Genomic DNA, 16,455 nt, shown 5'->3' on the forward strand with positions numbered 1-16,455 from the left:
ACATCGGAAAAGAAAAGGGACACTGTTGAGTGTGTCTTGGCAGAGCCAGTCAACCATCCTGCCGTTGCCATGCAGGGGGCCGTTAGATATCACTGGCTCTGAATCAAAGCCGTTATCTGCGTGTGAGCTGCCTCTATTCAGCTTTTTCAGTGCACTTCCTGTCTCCGTCTATCTGTCTTTATTTGCGTCTTCATCTCTTTTTCTTTTTTTTTACCAAATGTCCTACACACACGTCTTCCTTGTTTTTGTTGGTTTCTGTCTCTGCTCGTCCTTTTTTTCTTTTCTTTCTCTCTCTCGGTCTATTAAACTGTCTTTGTGCCTCTTTATCGCTCTCTCTAGGTGTGTGTGTGTGTGTGTGTCTCTCCCTCTGGGTGTCTTTGTTAGCGGGGATTAATAAAGGGTTGTTAACCTCTGCCTGCCCTCTGTGGAGTGTACAGTGAGCATCCTGGGACTTCAGGCTGGTTCCATAGCACGTTATGTCATTTACTAACAAGGGGCTGAATGAGCTACGGCACTGAGCTGAGGATGGGCTGTAGGTCATTTAGTCACTGGGATGGGTGTAAGCTGCGAGGGTGGAATTTATTTCTTTAATGGGTCGTTTCTGTAAGTTTAACAGGTGCTAAAAATAAAACTATTGCTACACCCACAGCAAGCACCAGAAACCCAATGTATTGGGCCGTTGTTGTGGGTACGATTGAAAAGAAACAGTCCCCTCACTCTTAGTGATACTGTTGTAAAAGTACTGTAGAATTATTTGAAGTATTGAATCAGTCAGGGTTTCTCTTTCCACCAGTGGCCCTGTATATTAAAGCACATATCACATGTTGCCTTTTTCTCAATTATAGTAATCAATAACACATTTCACACTTAATTATAATTTCCTACGCGTGAGGAAATTGAAATCATTGAATTGGACACTTAACAAATGACATGCTGTAAATCACCCTTAAGTTGCAGTAGAGATAACGTCTACTTTATAAGATGGTACCCAGTGTTTCCCTCCGATTTTACTGTCCAATAGAATGTAATCTGTCGGAAACCTGCTGGTATTTGCACTGAAACTTAACTAATCTGAAGTAATGTTAGCTGTGATGTGAATTATTTACAGTAGCTGGTGTATGAATAACTATTGTCAGCTTATTTAGCCTCAGCTTTTAATTCCTGAAGTGCCACATCCACCAATGTCAAAAGTTGCACTGTCGACAACACGGTCCCGGTATATAGTCCTTTATCACAGGAGACCCTTTGATGTGTCACAGTAGAAAAAAAGCCCAAGTGTACATAATAAAATGAATCACTGGTTGAATTAGAGGCTTGTTAATGCAACGCGGCAAAATTAGGCTCCGTCTTTCACGGTGACACTAAAAAATGACAGTCTGCAGTTTTTAAATCACAGCCACATTGGGTCTGCAGACACATGGATGGCCTAGTTTAATGTTGTTTTGATCTTCAGGCTTATTTGGTCGTGAAACTGCTGTTACATTTTATCCTAGGATTTATGGTTTAATTAAAAAGTAATTCAATGAAGTTTATTGCCGGACACATTGCATTTTTTATTTCAATTATGAATAAAAAAAGACATGAAACACCTGAGTGAACAAGCTGGTAGTAACTGTTGCTTTGGGTGGGAGTGGCTGCACACTGAGAGGGTTTTGTATTAAATGATGAACAGTCGTGTAAAACATTGTAACCTCCACAAAATGATGTTGAAGTGGTTGTTAACTTACCTTTAAAATGGCACAGTGGTGGATCTTTTTCTGTCCATACCCTTAATAATTAACATTTGCATATAAATAGATGGAAAAACTTAAATTCTGGTCACTCTTCAGGATTTTAAGATTCTACCTTTACGGGCACTTTAATAGATTGTCTCATCCATTACCGCTACACCACAAGGTTAATACAAACAAAACTGTTGCACTCTTCTTCTTTTTTCTCTCTAAATGAGATAGAGTTGCTACAGTAGGTGCAAACAAGGGGCGAGAGCAGAAAGGACATCTTGATTGATGAATTGTATTCACCTTATTGGACACAGTAATGGAAGTCCCCAGCCGGCCAGAGGGGTTTAATGCTTCCTCTCTCCGACACTGTAATGGAGTTAAAGACTCTACCCAGTGGTGGGTTGTATTCCAGCATCGCTGTGTAAATCGTCTGCCCCGCCTTGGGAGTCTTCACATCAGCGGGTGAGCAAATAGGTGGGAGACTGGTGTCTAATCAAACTGGGGACATGTGTGAGACATTCGGAGACGTGTGTGTGTGTGTGTGATTGGAGATTAATGATGTAGGTTTAATCATGTTCAGTGTGAGCGTTCATGAGCCTTCTTGCATTCATCTCAGTTCAAAACCAGAACAATATGTAGAACACGGCCGCTCTGGCACCTCCAAGGAAAACTTGAAACTCATGAATGATAATCAGACTCCATTCTCTCTGAACTGGAAAAAAAAGCCCTTTTATAAGTTCGACATCTTCATGGTGAAATCGTGCCAGAGTGTCCATCGCAGAAATTCAAGGTTTTTTTTGAGAACAGAGATAATCACAGACGTCATTCTCTGCAGATCGTTCCCAGATTGATAGGCCTTCATTTTATGGGACGCCAGCATTTTCACAGAATTTATCAAAGGGCCTTTGAGCTTCGACAGTTTAGAAGTGTACTTGGAGCCTAAGTGAACCAGTGTGCAGAGATTTGAGCTGGAGCAGAGAAGTGGTAAAGGGGGGGGAAGACACTGTTTGGGGACTTTGCTGCAGCTCCATTGTGATCCCTTCCAGAGGGAAGAAGAAGAAGAAGAGCAGGAGCTCGCCTTGTTTTTGCAGAATGACTCAGTGCAGTCGGTGTACTGCGTGTGTGTCTGGGGAGTGTGTGTGTGTGTGTGTGTTTGTACCAGACAATGTCAGAGAGTGCAACTGAGTGACAGAACTGGAGCTGGTGTGAAGAGTTCTTGCAAAGAGAGGGGTTAGAAAGGAAATGCTGAGTAGTGTGTGAAAAAGAGGAAAGATAGTTTATCTGCCTATGGAAGGAGGAAGATATCTTTAAAGGGTAGAAAATTCTCTGTCAGCTTGGCAAAACGAGAAATGTCCATCACTTGCAGTTGCTTTGGTAACCTTGGCTTGGAAGTGTGTGTGGAAGTGTGTACTTCAATGTGTGTGTGTGTGTGTGTGTGTGTGTGTGTGTGTGTGTGTGTGTGTGTGTGTGTGTGTGTGTGTGTGTGTGTGTCTGTGGGTTTGAACCATGAATGAGGAAGTCCATGTTTAATAAATTCCCCGGGCCTCCGAAGCGTGGCGTCTCAAGGTGTTGGGTTTAAATGGCAGTAAGGATTAACGTACATGCCGTGGATTTGGGTGACGTCACGTTTTAATTGTGGAAATGTCAACTGCCGATCTATTCTACCTGAGAATTAGGATTACACGGAGAGATTAGAGGCTGCTTTTTGAAAGGCCACTGAGTTTAATTGCACGGAATTAATCAAATTGTCAGGATTAAACTCTTGCAACTTAAACCATGAGAGATTTTTCTTTTAGTCACGAGAGAATGTTTTATAGCTGGGTGTTGGGTTTCCCTGCTTACCTGCGAGGCGTGAACCCCACCTGAGCAGACTGGAGCCAAAGTTGGGCTCATATAGTCATCGATGGCCAAACCACCAAAGTGTGGGATCCTCTTGCAGACGACGTGCCACAACTCAAAAGGTCAGAACGGTGTCACCGTTACAAGTACTAGCCAGCCACCCATGGTGTTATTAACCACTCACACACACACACACACACACACACACACACACAGTTGCACGCACAATGATGCTCCACACTACTTTCCCTGGCTTAACTGCATGGCTGGGTCTTTCCTTACAGAAAGCAGGGCTGTCTGTCTCAGAGAAGTTCAGCTCCCACAGCTCGGAAGGTCAGGAACATTACCTCCATTTACATCTCTGCCAGCCTCCCCCCCCCCTCTCTCTGGACCTCTCTCGCTCTGTCTTCAGTGACGCATGACATGTGAGAGCAGGTGAACACACGTGAGTCGCTAACAGTTTAGCAACTGCTTGTCAAATACCAGGTGTGTGCCTTCGGGTGTCATAAAAAAATTTTTGTTGCTAAAATCTGTTGCAAGTTATGCGTCATTAATGCATCAAGGCTGTTCCCAAGGCTTTAACCACAACTTCTGCCCTGTTGATGGGCCGCCCTGCTATGGAATGACTCATATCTGACTTAATATATATTCAAATTAAGTTAAATATTTCTAGGACTGAATCTAATTTCTTCCTATACTCTAACTCTCTTTTTTTTTTACACAATGAATGGACACGTTAAACAATTAGGCAGGTGTTACTCTATATGTCAACAAATCCCATGAAAAGAACCAACATCAATAATGCATCCGTCTCAGCACTTTTTGACTGGCCCACGCTGTCACTAAGCTCCATTTCAACCGACTGAAGCTGTAACATTTTTAACAACTCACACATGTATTGCTGCTGTTGTTGTTTTGAAATGTAATCATTTCGTGAACCAGCTGAGCACTGCAGTTTTCAGCAAACGTTACTCAAACAAGCTTAAACAGTGGATTTGTTGGGCACTATTTTGACAGTGTTTGGACAATAAGATGAAAAGATAACCAGCCTAATCTTTTTTTTGGATTATGTCAGAGGCCACCATATTGTATTCATACAGTGTGGCGCAAAAACTCCACAAATTGTTCACATCTTTGGGTACATGAACAGCAAAGTGTCATGTGACTCCTCTCCCAGTGAAAAGAAATGGATTTCCGTTTGCTGACTCAACTGGATGCAAATCCAGCTGGCAGTTTGGTCAATGCCGTTCTTGTCAAAAGCAGTTTGTCCGAATACGTGTAGATGGAGCGCAAGCGAGATGAAGTGCTGACTGTCGGTTTGGAAGGACATAAAGTGGAAGTGACGTGTGGCGATGTGTGTGTTTTTGCAGGAGAACGAGGGATGTAACCTCAAATCTTATGACCTAGATGCATGTCATTGTAAAATGAAGCCAGGGCTGCTTGCTTATAGCAGTAGTCTATATTTGTGTTATTGTAAACAAATCACAGAAGACCAGAAACCAACGATGACAAAAACCAAACGCCCCTCCGGTTCTTTTAAAGATGTAAATCTTTAAAGATGACTCATACATCTATAGTTTCATTCTTTTTAAATGAGAAATAATTTCCTTGAAAAGTTTTAAATAGTTTCAAACTGTAGTTTTGAAAAACATTACTCAAACAGGAGGGTGGTTTGTGTGAGATTGAATCAAAAGAAACTACATGTTCATGGGAACATGTCACCCAGTGTAACAGTGTGGATGTATTTTGATAGGTAGTTTTTGGGGTCTATGGCACAGAGGAATACGCTTTGGCTACATAGACACAGAATACGAGGATCAGTCCATTGTTGGTGTTTTGGTCTTTTCATTGAAATCGTTGACAATGAGGAAAAACGTTGAATATCACCAGACTAATCCTTTTTAATGGATTTGACATCACCGCATCCCCTCAGACTGGACCGGCTTCATTTTGGAAGGGAGCGTTGTTTTTGTCACATGCCACAGCACAGCAATGGAAAGGACAGTACACAACAGGATGGGTCACTAACTCTCTGTGGCTGCGGCCCATTGTTGTTGTTGACACTCAGGTACATTGGGACCACAGTCCCCCTCCACACACACACACACACACACACACACACACACACACACACACACACACACACACACACACACACACACACACACACACACACACACACACACACACCGCACATACAGCAGCAGCCAGCAGATTCTTGCCCAATTGAATCCTTTATACAAACTGTATAATGACAACAGCACAGCGGGGAGACAAACAACACAACAAATGTCCATGTGTTAGTTCACACTTAGCGCCATCCCTCAGTATCTCTCTCTCTCTGTGGACAAATGGTGTGTTCTCACCCACTTTGTCACACTCTCTCTTTATGCTAGGCTATACATATTATTGACTCTGACTTCTTCTTTTTTTTTTTTTTTTTTATCCTTTGGGCAGCAGCAAACAATGTTGCCTGGCAACAGCAGCACCAGAGAGATGGTGCAGTGTGTGTACATTCCTTGCCATTGTATTGTATAAAGCAAGGGAGGGTTAAAGAGACTGAAAAATGTATATAAGTCGAGCAGTGAGAGGTATAGGAGGGAGTGGTGGCGATAGATAACGTGTGGATGAGAGGGACAGAGAGAAGGAGAGATGAGGGGAGGGATGGAGGGATGGAGGATGCAGGAGGGAGGTAAAGGCCGCTTCCTCATCAGTCATTCTGTGCGGACAGGAACTCGCCCATTCACATTCAAAGGCTCAAACGCACACAGAGAGCGAGAGACGATTTTGCAGGAAGGAAGCTTATTTAACTCAAGATGATAAGAATGGTCATAAAATATGTATGAGCTCATTTAGCAGATGTAGTCTGAACAGCAGTGCTGACTGCAGTCAGCAGTACACTTGTAGTTACCGCACATTCTTGTTGTTCATCAACTATCTCACAGCCTCTCGCTCTCGCTCTTTCTCTCTTTCTCTTTCTCTCTCTCTCTCCCTCCCTCCCTCCCCCCTCTGTCCTTTCCGTTCTACCTCGTCCCTGACCCACTGCCCTTTCATCTGAATTCATTTTAATCCGTAACGATTTTCTTTTTTCTCTTTAATCTCTCTCCTTTTACCCGTCTCTTTTCCTTTTTCAGCTCTATCTATGTATCTACTATTTCCAGTATTTAACACGGTCTTTATCACAAATATAGAGTCCTCTTTGCATTTGTAAGTACACCTGTGCGAACAAGTAGAAATAGTTTTTTCATGAATGCGTTCCTCTTTTGAGCTCACTGTTTAAACTGGCAGAATGTTTGACTGACAGATGTTTTCTCTCTCTCTCTCTCTCTCTCTCTCTCTCTCTCTCTCTCTCTCTCTCTCTCTCTCTCTCTCTCTCTCTCTCTCACCCCACATCTCTGCTCTCTCTACTTTCATGTTTTTCTCCATCCCTTCCAAAATCCTCTTGTCCTTCATCTTCTTTTCTCTCTCACACAATAATCTTCTTTCCCTACATATATATATATATATCTCTCTCTCCTCCTGCCTCCTTTATGCAATCCTCTTCTCTCTGCCTTCCCCTCTCTATCCCCTCTGCAATCCTCCTCTTCCCACTTTTTGGCTCCGTCCCTGCCCAAATTATTTTCTCTCTTTCATCTCGTCTTCCCTCCGTCCTCATCTGTTTCCCTTCCTTCTCCACCTTTTTTTGGCTGCCCATTACATCTCTCCTCTTGTTTCTTTCCATCCAACTCCTTCCGCTCCATACGTCCCTCTTGACTCCAGCTATCCGAGGTCTGCGCTGCGATGTTGATACTGGAAGTTTTCTCACCGCTCCTCCTCCTCGCCATCCTGTCGCCGCGCTACGGTTGCCGGGCGGCGGACATTCCGGAGGACACTACATCCGAGTTCTCGGTCAGACTGTACCACCGGCTGCAGGCGGCGGGGGATCAGGACAACATCATTTTCTCCCCGCTGAGCGTGGCTGTGGCCCTGGGGATGGTGGAGCTGGGGGCCAGGGGGGCTTCACTGGAGGAGATACGGCAGGCTGTGGGATTCAGCCACCTGCTGCCAGGTGAGAGACACGTTCATGAGCAAGGTTCACCGGGATCAGGATCCGAATTATGAAAGTGAAAAGTCTTTGATGCAAGTGGCTTTTTACTAAATCATATTTGATGTTGCATGTTTGTTTTACTCTTTCTAATGAAAGATGCTATCCAGTTGGTTTCTGGTAAAAGTAGGATCCAGTGTTTTTGGGTGCTTGACCCATTGTAAAGGTCATCTCTCCCCCCTCAACATACACACAAACATGCTGTACATGTGCACGCCCCCACACGTACATAAATAGACACTGCACTGTTTTATTTTCAGAAAAGTAACCAAGTGGCAGATAGAATAGCAGTTAGTAATGTATATGCTCAAACAGTAAACAGACAGTTGTCATTTCCAGCTTAAAAGTTTTTATGCCTATTACTATTTTTCAAGGTTTGTTCCATATTGCAAAATGTATACGTTGTTTTAATGACCATGAGTTCCCTTCACCCTTAAAACAGAAACAGAAAGGTGAATGACACGAAAAAAGCTGCTCTGTGAAATGTGAATTAACACGCCAGTAAGACAACACCTGAATAAAATGATAGATGCAAACTATATTCCACTAAGATTCAATTCTCACTTTGACAGAAGTACTGCAAGTTTAGATGGTTTAAATGTTCACAATATGGGCCATACATTTGAACTTGAGATCTTCAAATATTTGTGAATAATACAGTTACACTCTGATATAAAATGCAGCTTGTGCTTCATTTCTCTTTTATTTGTATTTCTATTGCTGTACCGTTATGTAACAAAAACACCTGTGCTCTTTATATACAGCTACATTGTGAATGTGTGCCTCCCTCTGTTCTCCAGGCGTGGAGTTCTCTTTGCTCCACAACCTGACGGCCGCGCTGTCGGACGACGACACCCACTACGTGATCAGATTTGCCAACAGCCTTTTCCTGCAGGAAGGTGTCACCTTTAACCCCGAGTTTCTGCATCTGATGCGGAAGTACTTCCGGGCCGATGTGGAAACGGTAGACTTCAGCGAATCGGCGGCAGTGGCCGATCAGATCAACAACTGGGTGGAAAATCACACTGAGAGTGAGTTGGAGGGGGCGGAAGGAAGAAAGGGGAAATATAATACAAAATCAAAATGTGTTGAATACATTTCCAACCCTCAGTTGCACAGATCTCCATCTTTATCCTTGTGTACGACTTCATTAGCTGCAGGCACCGTATGACCAAATAAAAAACTAATATGGATCCTGACACACTGCACTAATCACCCCTCCTCCCAGGTAAGATCCGTGAGCTGCTTTCAGCGGAGGACTTCAACAGCGTGACCCGCCTGACCCTGGTGAACGCCGTCTACTTCAGGGGCTCCTGGAGAAACCAGTTCAGGCCAGAGAACACCAGAACCTTCTCCTTCAGCAGAGACGACGGCTCTGAAGTCCAGACGCTCATGATGTACCAACAGGGAGACTTCTACTATGGTAGGGATGAGCTGATGAGCTGTGTTTTCCTGTGTGTGTGTGTGTGTGTGTGTGTGTGTGTGTGTGTGTGTGTGTGTGTCCGTCTTTAGAATTGCACTTGTGGCTCTTTTTCTGAAGCCCTTGAATTTTATATTTCCTGAGGTTATTTAAAATGTTAATCTTAGATCTGAAATATTCATATTTCGAGAGTTATTCCCAGGAAAGACCCCTCTTTTCTGCTCAGTGAGCTCTGCTGCTGAAATCTTCACTGGCACAAAGTCCTCCTGGTACATCAGTTTGATTTAATACATTTTGTAGGCTATTTTGTTCGTGTCATCCAATGTTAGCGATATTGTGACAGTCTGTGGCAACGTATGTAGTGATACATGAGGTTTAGATAAATCTACTCTGACAGTCGGTAGAACAAACAACGCTGTGTTTCCTTTTGTTTCATTTTGTATTTATTTTGTTTTTTCTGCCACTTCACACACACTTGAGTCATCTGGGATTTTTTTATTAATATCTGCTTCTAATTAGATTTAGGACAGGAGATCTTTTTGTACAATGTTATGCTGATTTTCAATCATTTGGAGTAATTTTAGAGTAGTTGCTGTGAATTTCCAAAACATTTCTGAAAAGACCCTTTGCTTCTTTCCATTTTTAATATTTGATCATTCAATTTTCTACAAACGGCATGCACGCTGGGACACACAGCTTTGTTTTCAATGGAAGAAAAACATTCTTTCAATAGGTCAAAGGACTGAAACAATAAGTTATTGTATTATTTTACATAGGGCTGCAACTAATTGTTGTTTACTCTATTAAAAAAGCAGAACATCCTCACATTTAAAATGCAGGAATATTTGCAATTTTGGCTAAATAAATTATTTAAATGTGTTTTTAATGTGTTTTTAAGGATTTGGGGTTATTATGATGTAGCTAACACATGTATTGTACACTGTCTGGGTTTACTGTCTGAGTAAGTGCTGTCTTGAAAATCCTGTTAAAGTTTTCTATCCCTCAAACACTTTCAAGGTTATGTAATCAAAGTCACAATCTGGCTGCTTTGAGTTGGGAGTACTTTTATACTTGGCAGTCTTTGGTGTATTTGGTGTTGTGCCAGCACTGTGAGGTGTAAGACCAGTTTGTACTGGAGTCCTGCAGGTTGGCTATAATACATCTGAATGACTCCAGTCTGTCTTTTCTGCATTTAGTCTTTTTTTTTTTGTTGTTTGACGTACTGCCAAAGACGGTTACATCATGCTTCTTACTGCACTGCTGCTAAAGTTGGTGCGTTTGGAGTTATTTTGGTGCAGTCTGTATGTGTGTAGTGAGATTGCACTTTCATACATCTACTTTCACAGGGTGCACACATTCTCACACACCCAGGATCAAGAAGATCTGTGTGTGTGTGTGTGTGTGTGTGTGTGTGTGTGTGTGTGTGTGTGTGTGTGTGTGTGTGTGTGTGTGTGTGTGTGTGTGTGTGTGTGTGTGTGTGTGTGTGTGTGTGTGTGTGTGTGTGTGTGTGTGTGTGTGTGTGTGTGTGTGCGCTGCAGAACAGGGACAGGTCCTCGGGGAGAAGTCTGATTTTGCATTCTCATTTTGAAGCACACTTGTGTTAAGTAAAATGTTTTGGGAAGCCACACCCCGCTCTCTGCTGCAAAGATAACTCACTCTGCAATAGCAGCCGCTACACAGAATGCTCCATGTTGGTTGATGAAAGATGATACATCTTTTTGTTTCCCTTTTTAAAGCAGCTTCAAAAGAAAGAAATAATGTGCCAAAATTGATATAAAGTCTGTTAATTGCTCTGTAATCTCCATCTCGCACTGCAAATACCTAAGTAAGTGAGATAAGCTTATATTTAGAGTTAAGATCTAGTTGGACTTGTTTTGAGTGTAAAAGGATTATCTCATCCTGACTAAGAAATACTGTCTCGCTTAATTCAAGTAAACGTTTGTTGGCTTATCGTGATGAGATTTCTTTTTTTGATGGCCTTTTAATTAGATACAAGGGACATGTCTCCTAATGATCCGCCTCAAGACTGAAGATATCACTCTCTCAGCCTTTGTAGCGTATCTGTGAGAAGATATCAGCACTTACAGATGTTCATGTGCGTAATCACATGTGTTTCTCTGTGGACATGTGTGTGTGTGTGTGTGTGTGTATATACAGTATATGCAAGGATGTGTTTTTTTCCCCCCTAGATCCCAGATTGGTTTACTGGGTTTTATCTAATGCCTGAAGACAGTTAAGTGCATGATTGTGTAAAAAGGGTATTGCACAAAAAAAAAAAACACAAGATCCTTTCCTGCTCTCTACACACATAATGTATACAATCTATTCCCACACCAAGTGTAGCTAAAGCCTTTAATTGAAGCGTCAGTGGTTTTTAAATTAGTGCATCAGGGAAATGACCACACGTGATGGGATCAATACCGTGGATCAATGTGCTCTGCTCCTCCTTCAGCGAGGTGCACAAACCCATTGCATGAAGCACGTATTGTGTGTTTGTGGTGTCTTTTAACGCTTGCATTTGCGCATTTTCTTCCTCCCCACCAGGTGAGTTCAGCGATGGCTCACAGGAAGCTGGCGGCGTGTACCAGGTGTTGGAGATGCCCTATGAGGGGGAGGACATGTCCATGATGATCGTTCTGCCTCGCCAGGAGGTGCCGCTGGCTACCCTGGAGCCCATCATCAAAGCGCCACTGCTGGAGGAGTGGGCGAACAATGTCAAACGGCAGAAGGTGGAAGTCTACCTACCCAGGTGTGAGGTCACTCGCTGCTACACAATGTCTTCCGTTTGTGACGTCACTGTGCTTCACAGGTTTTTTTGTTTTTGTACCCAATTTACCTCAACATGCCTTGTTTACTTGTGCATCAACTACCTACAATACAATGACACCTTGTTGTTGTGGTTGATACATTACATTTCCCAGAATACAAAGCTCCTAGAGAATGTCCCTGCAGTAATTGCCGTTTTCAATTTAGTCAGAGGAAGGAGCCACAATGACGGCGGCAATGTTTTCTTTTCTCCTGTTAAATTGCATCCTCCATCATTGGAACTCTATGATTGCTTTATTAATGTTGAGGGAAAATGGCAGTTCTTTATATTAGGGTACAAACATTAAAGATAGAGTAACTGTATGCACCCACACTGCAAATATGTGAGGAAGACATCATGTATTTTCACATTTGGCTAGTTACAATGCATATGTAGAAATGTTATTTTATGAAATCTTACACGCTCACTTTTTCCTTTTAAACACAGTGACGGATATACAAGCACTGTAGGCAGGCATGCCTAATGTGATGACGACTTTTTATATTTTAGCTAATGCCACTGTGGCAAAATACAAGAAAATGCACAATATGATTTTATGTCCGTCCACTTAATCTGTATCTGACTTTCTTGAATTCTAATCTGATTCTTTGATCCGCTGTTCAGGTTCAAAGTGGAGCAGAAGATCGACCTGAGGGCCATTCTGCAGGAGCTAGGAATAAAGAACATCTTCACCAACGATGCTGATCTCTCCGGCATGACAGGTAACACCACACTGTATGGAAAAACCACACTGCAGTCCTTCAGTCTTTGGCGCTTGCTGTTAATTGAAGGGTTATTGAGATCACCTGTTGTGCGAGGTGTGGGGACTGGCTCCTAATTATGAATTGAGATCAGCTTGGTACATTTCCTCTCTTGGCCAAACAGGATACGACAACGCTCTTTCTTTAGGGCTTAAGAGAGGTGGAGAGCGGGACTCTCGAGGCATTCAGACTCTTCCTCTACTTGCCAAACCTTTAACTTTTCAGATTGAGGAAGATTTTGAGTGTTCTGAAACCTAGCTGGAGGGTTTTACTTTCATTTAAACCTTCTTTATACACAGTTCCTTATGATCAAAGAGGCTTTTTTTATTATTATTGTGAAAACACTTGTGAGATCTCTTTCTCCCAGTAACTATTTCTGTATTATGTGGTCGGGAACTGGTTCTCGGGCTTCTTCCCGATCAGCTTAAATCTGGAGAATCAGTACCGCCACAACACACAAACACTGAAATATGTGACACATACCCATAGGTTATCATATAAAACACATAGAGGCACAATTGAAAGGAGAAATAAACTCCTAGAAGGGTTCAGCATGAGAAGTTGATTCCATTTCTGCTTCTTGGCTGCGGTGAAGTTGCCTCAGGTACTTTCTCAGGTAACCAAGGTAACTGGCACCGAGTGGGCAGGTCAGAGCTGTCACATCATCCGGTAAAAATAGATCCAGAGAGAGAGAGAGACAGACGTATACATGCTGCAGAGGCAGAGCAGTAGAGAGACATACATATTTTATCTGAAGTAAAACTATTAATTAAAATAATAAAGGTAAGTGAGGATACGAGTAGCTTCATAGAGAACAACTGGATTAAAGCAAAACACCTCTTAATGAACAGACCCTTCTTGCTTCATGGTGAACAATGAGAATTATATTGTGAAACACAATCTGCAGGCTGTACTGGACTTCAGAACATCTTGTACTAGATCAACATGTACTCAGAGGACATGGTCTATATCTGGAAGGTAGGTAGGTGAGACGGGGTATTTTGAAAAGTTCTCAATCAACTCAAAAGGATTTTCTGTCTGAGCGGACGCCACTTTTTTCCAATGGGACTGAACGATGTGATGCTCTGGTGTATATAGTGATGATATATGTGTGTGTGTGTGTGTGTAACAGATGGTAAGGACCTGTACATCGGGAAGGCTGTGCAGAAGGCTTACCTGGATGTGACAGAGGAGGGGGCCGAAGGAGCCGTCGGGTCAGGTAGACTTTATCTTTTGTTCTTCCTCATCATATCTTCCTCATCAGTAACATTACCACACATTGCATTTTCTTAGTATGAATGGGTCTCTACGGCAACGTCAGGATCACTAAACACTGCCCCCATCTGTCAGAAAATAACTGTGGCATCTCTCTCTCTCTCTCTCTCTCTCTCGCTCTCTCTCTCTCTCAGGTATGATCGCTCTGACCAGGACTATGGTGCTGTATCCACAGGTCATGGCTGATCACCCGTTCTTCTTTGTCATCAGAAACCGGAGGACAGGTATGTGCGTGCGTCTCTGTGCCCGTAAATGTGCCTCTGATATGCAGTATGTGTGTGTTGTGGTCTGACTTTCTATCCGCACCCCTCCCCTCCCCCATCCCTTTCCTCAGGGTCCATCCTCTTCATGGGCAGGGTCATGACCCCCGAAGTCATCGAGCCCAACGACCATGACTTTGACTCCATGTAAGCGCCGCGCGAGCTCGCTCGAGATCCTGACGTCATAAACGCTACCTATCCTCTATCGCCATCTTCAGCTGTGTTTTATACTCTAGAGGAAAAACTGAAAACATATACAAACTGAATACGATACGATATATTATATATTGAAATATGACATACGACATATGATGTGTTTTGATACTGGAAGCTTTAAACTCCTGGATACTGACATGCAGGGCAAGGAAGTTGTACATATTCTCCGGTGTATGGTTTGTATATGAGAAAGACGAGAGAGGAAGAAGAACACATGATATGTAATCCATGCACAACCCCTTTAAGTTCAGCAGCTTCGCGCTCACTTACGCCCACACACACACACACACACACACACACACACAAAAACAGTTTTCTCTCTACTTCTAAAATATTTACTCTTTCTTACTCCAGATACAGTATGTGCAAGCTGTAGGTTTCACACTTTAACTATATCCCTGTACATTTGACATTGTGTTCTATAAAATATATATATATATACTCAGTATTTATTGCAGAATAAACATGTGCAAACATTCTGTCCCACCACGATGAATCTTAGTAATATATCTGTTCCAGACAGTACTCTAGTCATTTTTTTTTACACTGTAGGCACATGGCTAAACTACTGATGAACTAATATGCCTTATCATATCTGAGCGGTTAATTAAGGTCCCAGCTGGGCATCTCACAGGTGAGCAGGGGAGACTGCGTAACTAAGGCGGGTTGCTATAGAGACGGAGTGGAGCATGCAGGCGCACTGAAAAAGATCTGCTGCACTGTTTTGGATGTACATACCGGGAGAAACCGTTAACACCAGCTGTATTCAGTCTTTTACTCAATAAAAACATGAATGTGTTCCCATTAAAGAAAGACTGTGTCCCTCTCTATGCATGGAGATTCTTTGTATGTGGTTAATGGTTCTAAATATATGCTGTGTTTTAATAATAAAGGGCCTTTCACAGCATTCAGGAGGCCTTTTAATTAGAACACTTACAGCTACTACACCTTTCAGGTTGAATGACAGATTTGCTGGGATTTTATGAAAGCTGTTTATACAAAGTCCATTACATATTCTGTGCCGGAATATATGATGGACTTTATATAAGGTTGGCTGTTTTAGTTGAAGAGACAGCCTTAGGGCAGAAGTTGGCTGTTCAACCGTAACCTCAGCTTCCCAGGGCAGACAATATCCTGCCAAGGCATCTTGGAGTGGTTTCAGGCCTGTGGCATCACCTACCACACACACACACACACAAGGAAACAGATCATATCACCAGACAAGGATATACTGTGACCAAGGACGAATGAGACACGCATGTTGATTGTGATAAATGTCACTCCATAGGGAAGACTGAATAAAAGAAAATCAGTTTCTTCATTTATTTTAAGTTTTTTTCCTCTTTAGGTGGTATTCTGTCTTGATCTCATAGGTAAATAAAAGCTTCATGAAGAACATGTGAGGCAGCTTTATCTGCCGAGTTTAATATGCTCAATAGTGAGCAATAAACTACACACAACAAAAACAAGAGAGTCCCAATAAGAAAAGTATTCAATTAGGCTATAAACAGTATATTTAGTATTAAGATGTATCCAATGTTATCAACACAATTTACATAGCAATCTATTAATACCTGCCTGTGCTATCTGTAACTCATAACTGTATTGGCAGTATGACAGCTACTTATGTATGTTGTTTTATGTGTATGTATTTTTAATGCTCGACATTAAAGAGTAATCTCATGAAGGAAACAGTTGTCACAACCGACACACCTACTGCTGTCTGCGTGGCACCGACACTGATAGTAATGTATCAGGAAATAAGCCTTGATAATTACATCCGTAACAGATGTTCCCTGTCTGCCATTATATGAGCGTCTGTGCTGTGTGATAAATAAGAATACCACCAAAAAGAAAGCACAAAAAGATGCTTTGATGAATTCAATTTGAGGCTTTGTGAAAGCCGCCATCCTTATCTTCAGTCGGTGTTTAAAGAGCACCAATTATGTATGACACGACTGTCGCACAAGATGAAACGGATCGTAAAAGAACAAAACAAGTGGAATTCTTTCAACAATTAATAGCAGAAGCTGATATACACTACAGTTTACTGCAAATGATAACTCAGTCTTC

At 42.3% G+C, this 16,455-nt stretch overlaps 1 protein-coding gene across 1 annotated transcript in view; it reads left to right on the forward strand.

Moving 5' to 3' along the window:
• Positions 1–15,163, forward strand: part of serpini1 (serpin peptidase inhibitor, clade I (neuroserpin), member 1) — a 19,036-nt gene extending 3,873 nt beyond the window's left edge. The window contains exons 3-10 of the mRNA XM_079166271.1: positions 7,320–7,608; positions 8,445–8,675; positions 8,873–9,067; positions 11,609–11,813; positions 12,495–12,592; positions 13,764–13,850; positions 14,041–14,130; positions 14,241–15,163. Of these exons, the coding sequence (XP_079022397.1) occupies positions 7,341–7,608; positions 8,445–8,675; positions 8,873–9,067; positions 11,609–11,813; positions 12,495–12,592; positions 13,764–13,850; positions 14,041–14,130; positions 14,241–14,317 (1,251 nt within the window). The 5' untranslated portion in view covers positions 7,320–7,340 and the 3' untranslated portion in view covers positions 14,318–15,163. The remainder of the gene's footprint in view (positions 1–7,319; positions 7,609–8,444; positions 8,676–8,872; positions 9,068–11,608; positions 11,814–12,494; positions 12,593–13,763; positions 13,851–14,040; positions 14,131–14,240) is intronic.
• Positions 15,164–16,455: the final 1,292 nt, after the last annotated feature.

The sequence above is a fragment of the Pholis gunnellus genome (genome assembly GCF_910591455.1).
Source record: "Pholis gunnellus genome assembly, chromosome: 9".
NCBI classification, from domain to species: domain Eukaryota; kingdom Metazoa; phylum Chordata; class Actinopteri; order Perciformes; family Pholidae; genus Pholis; species Pholis gunnellus.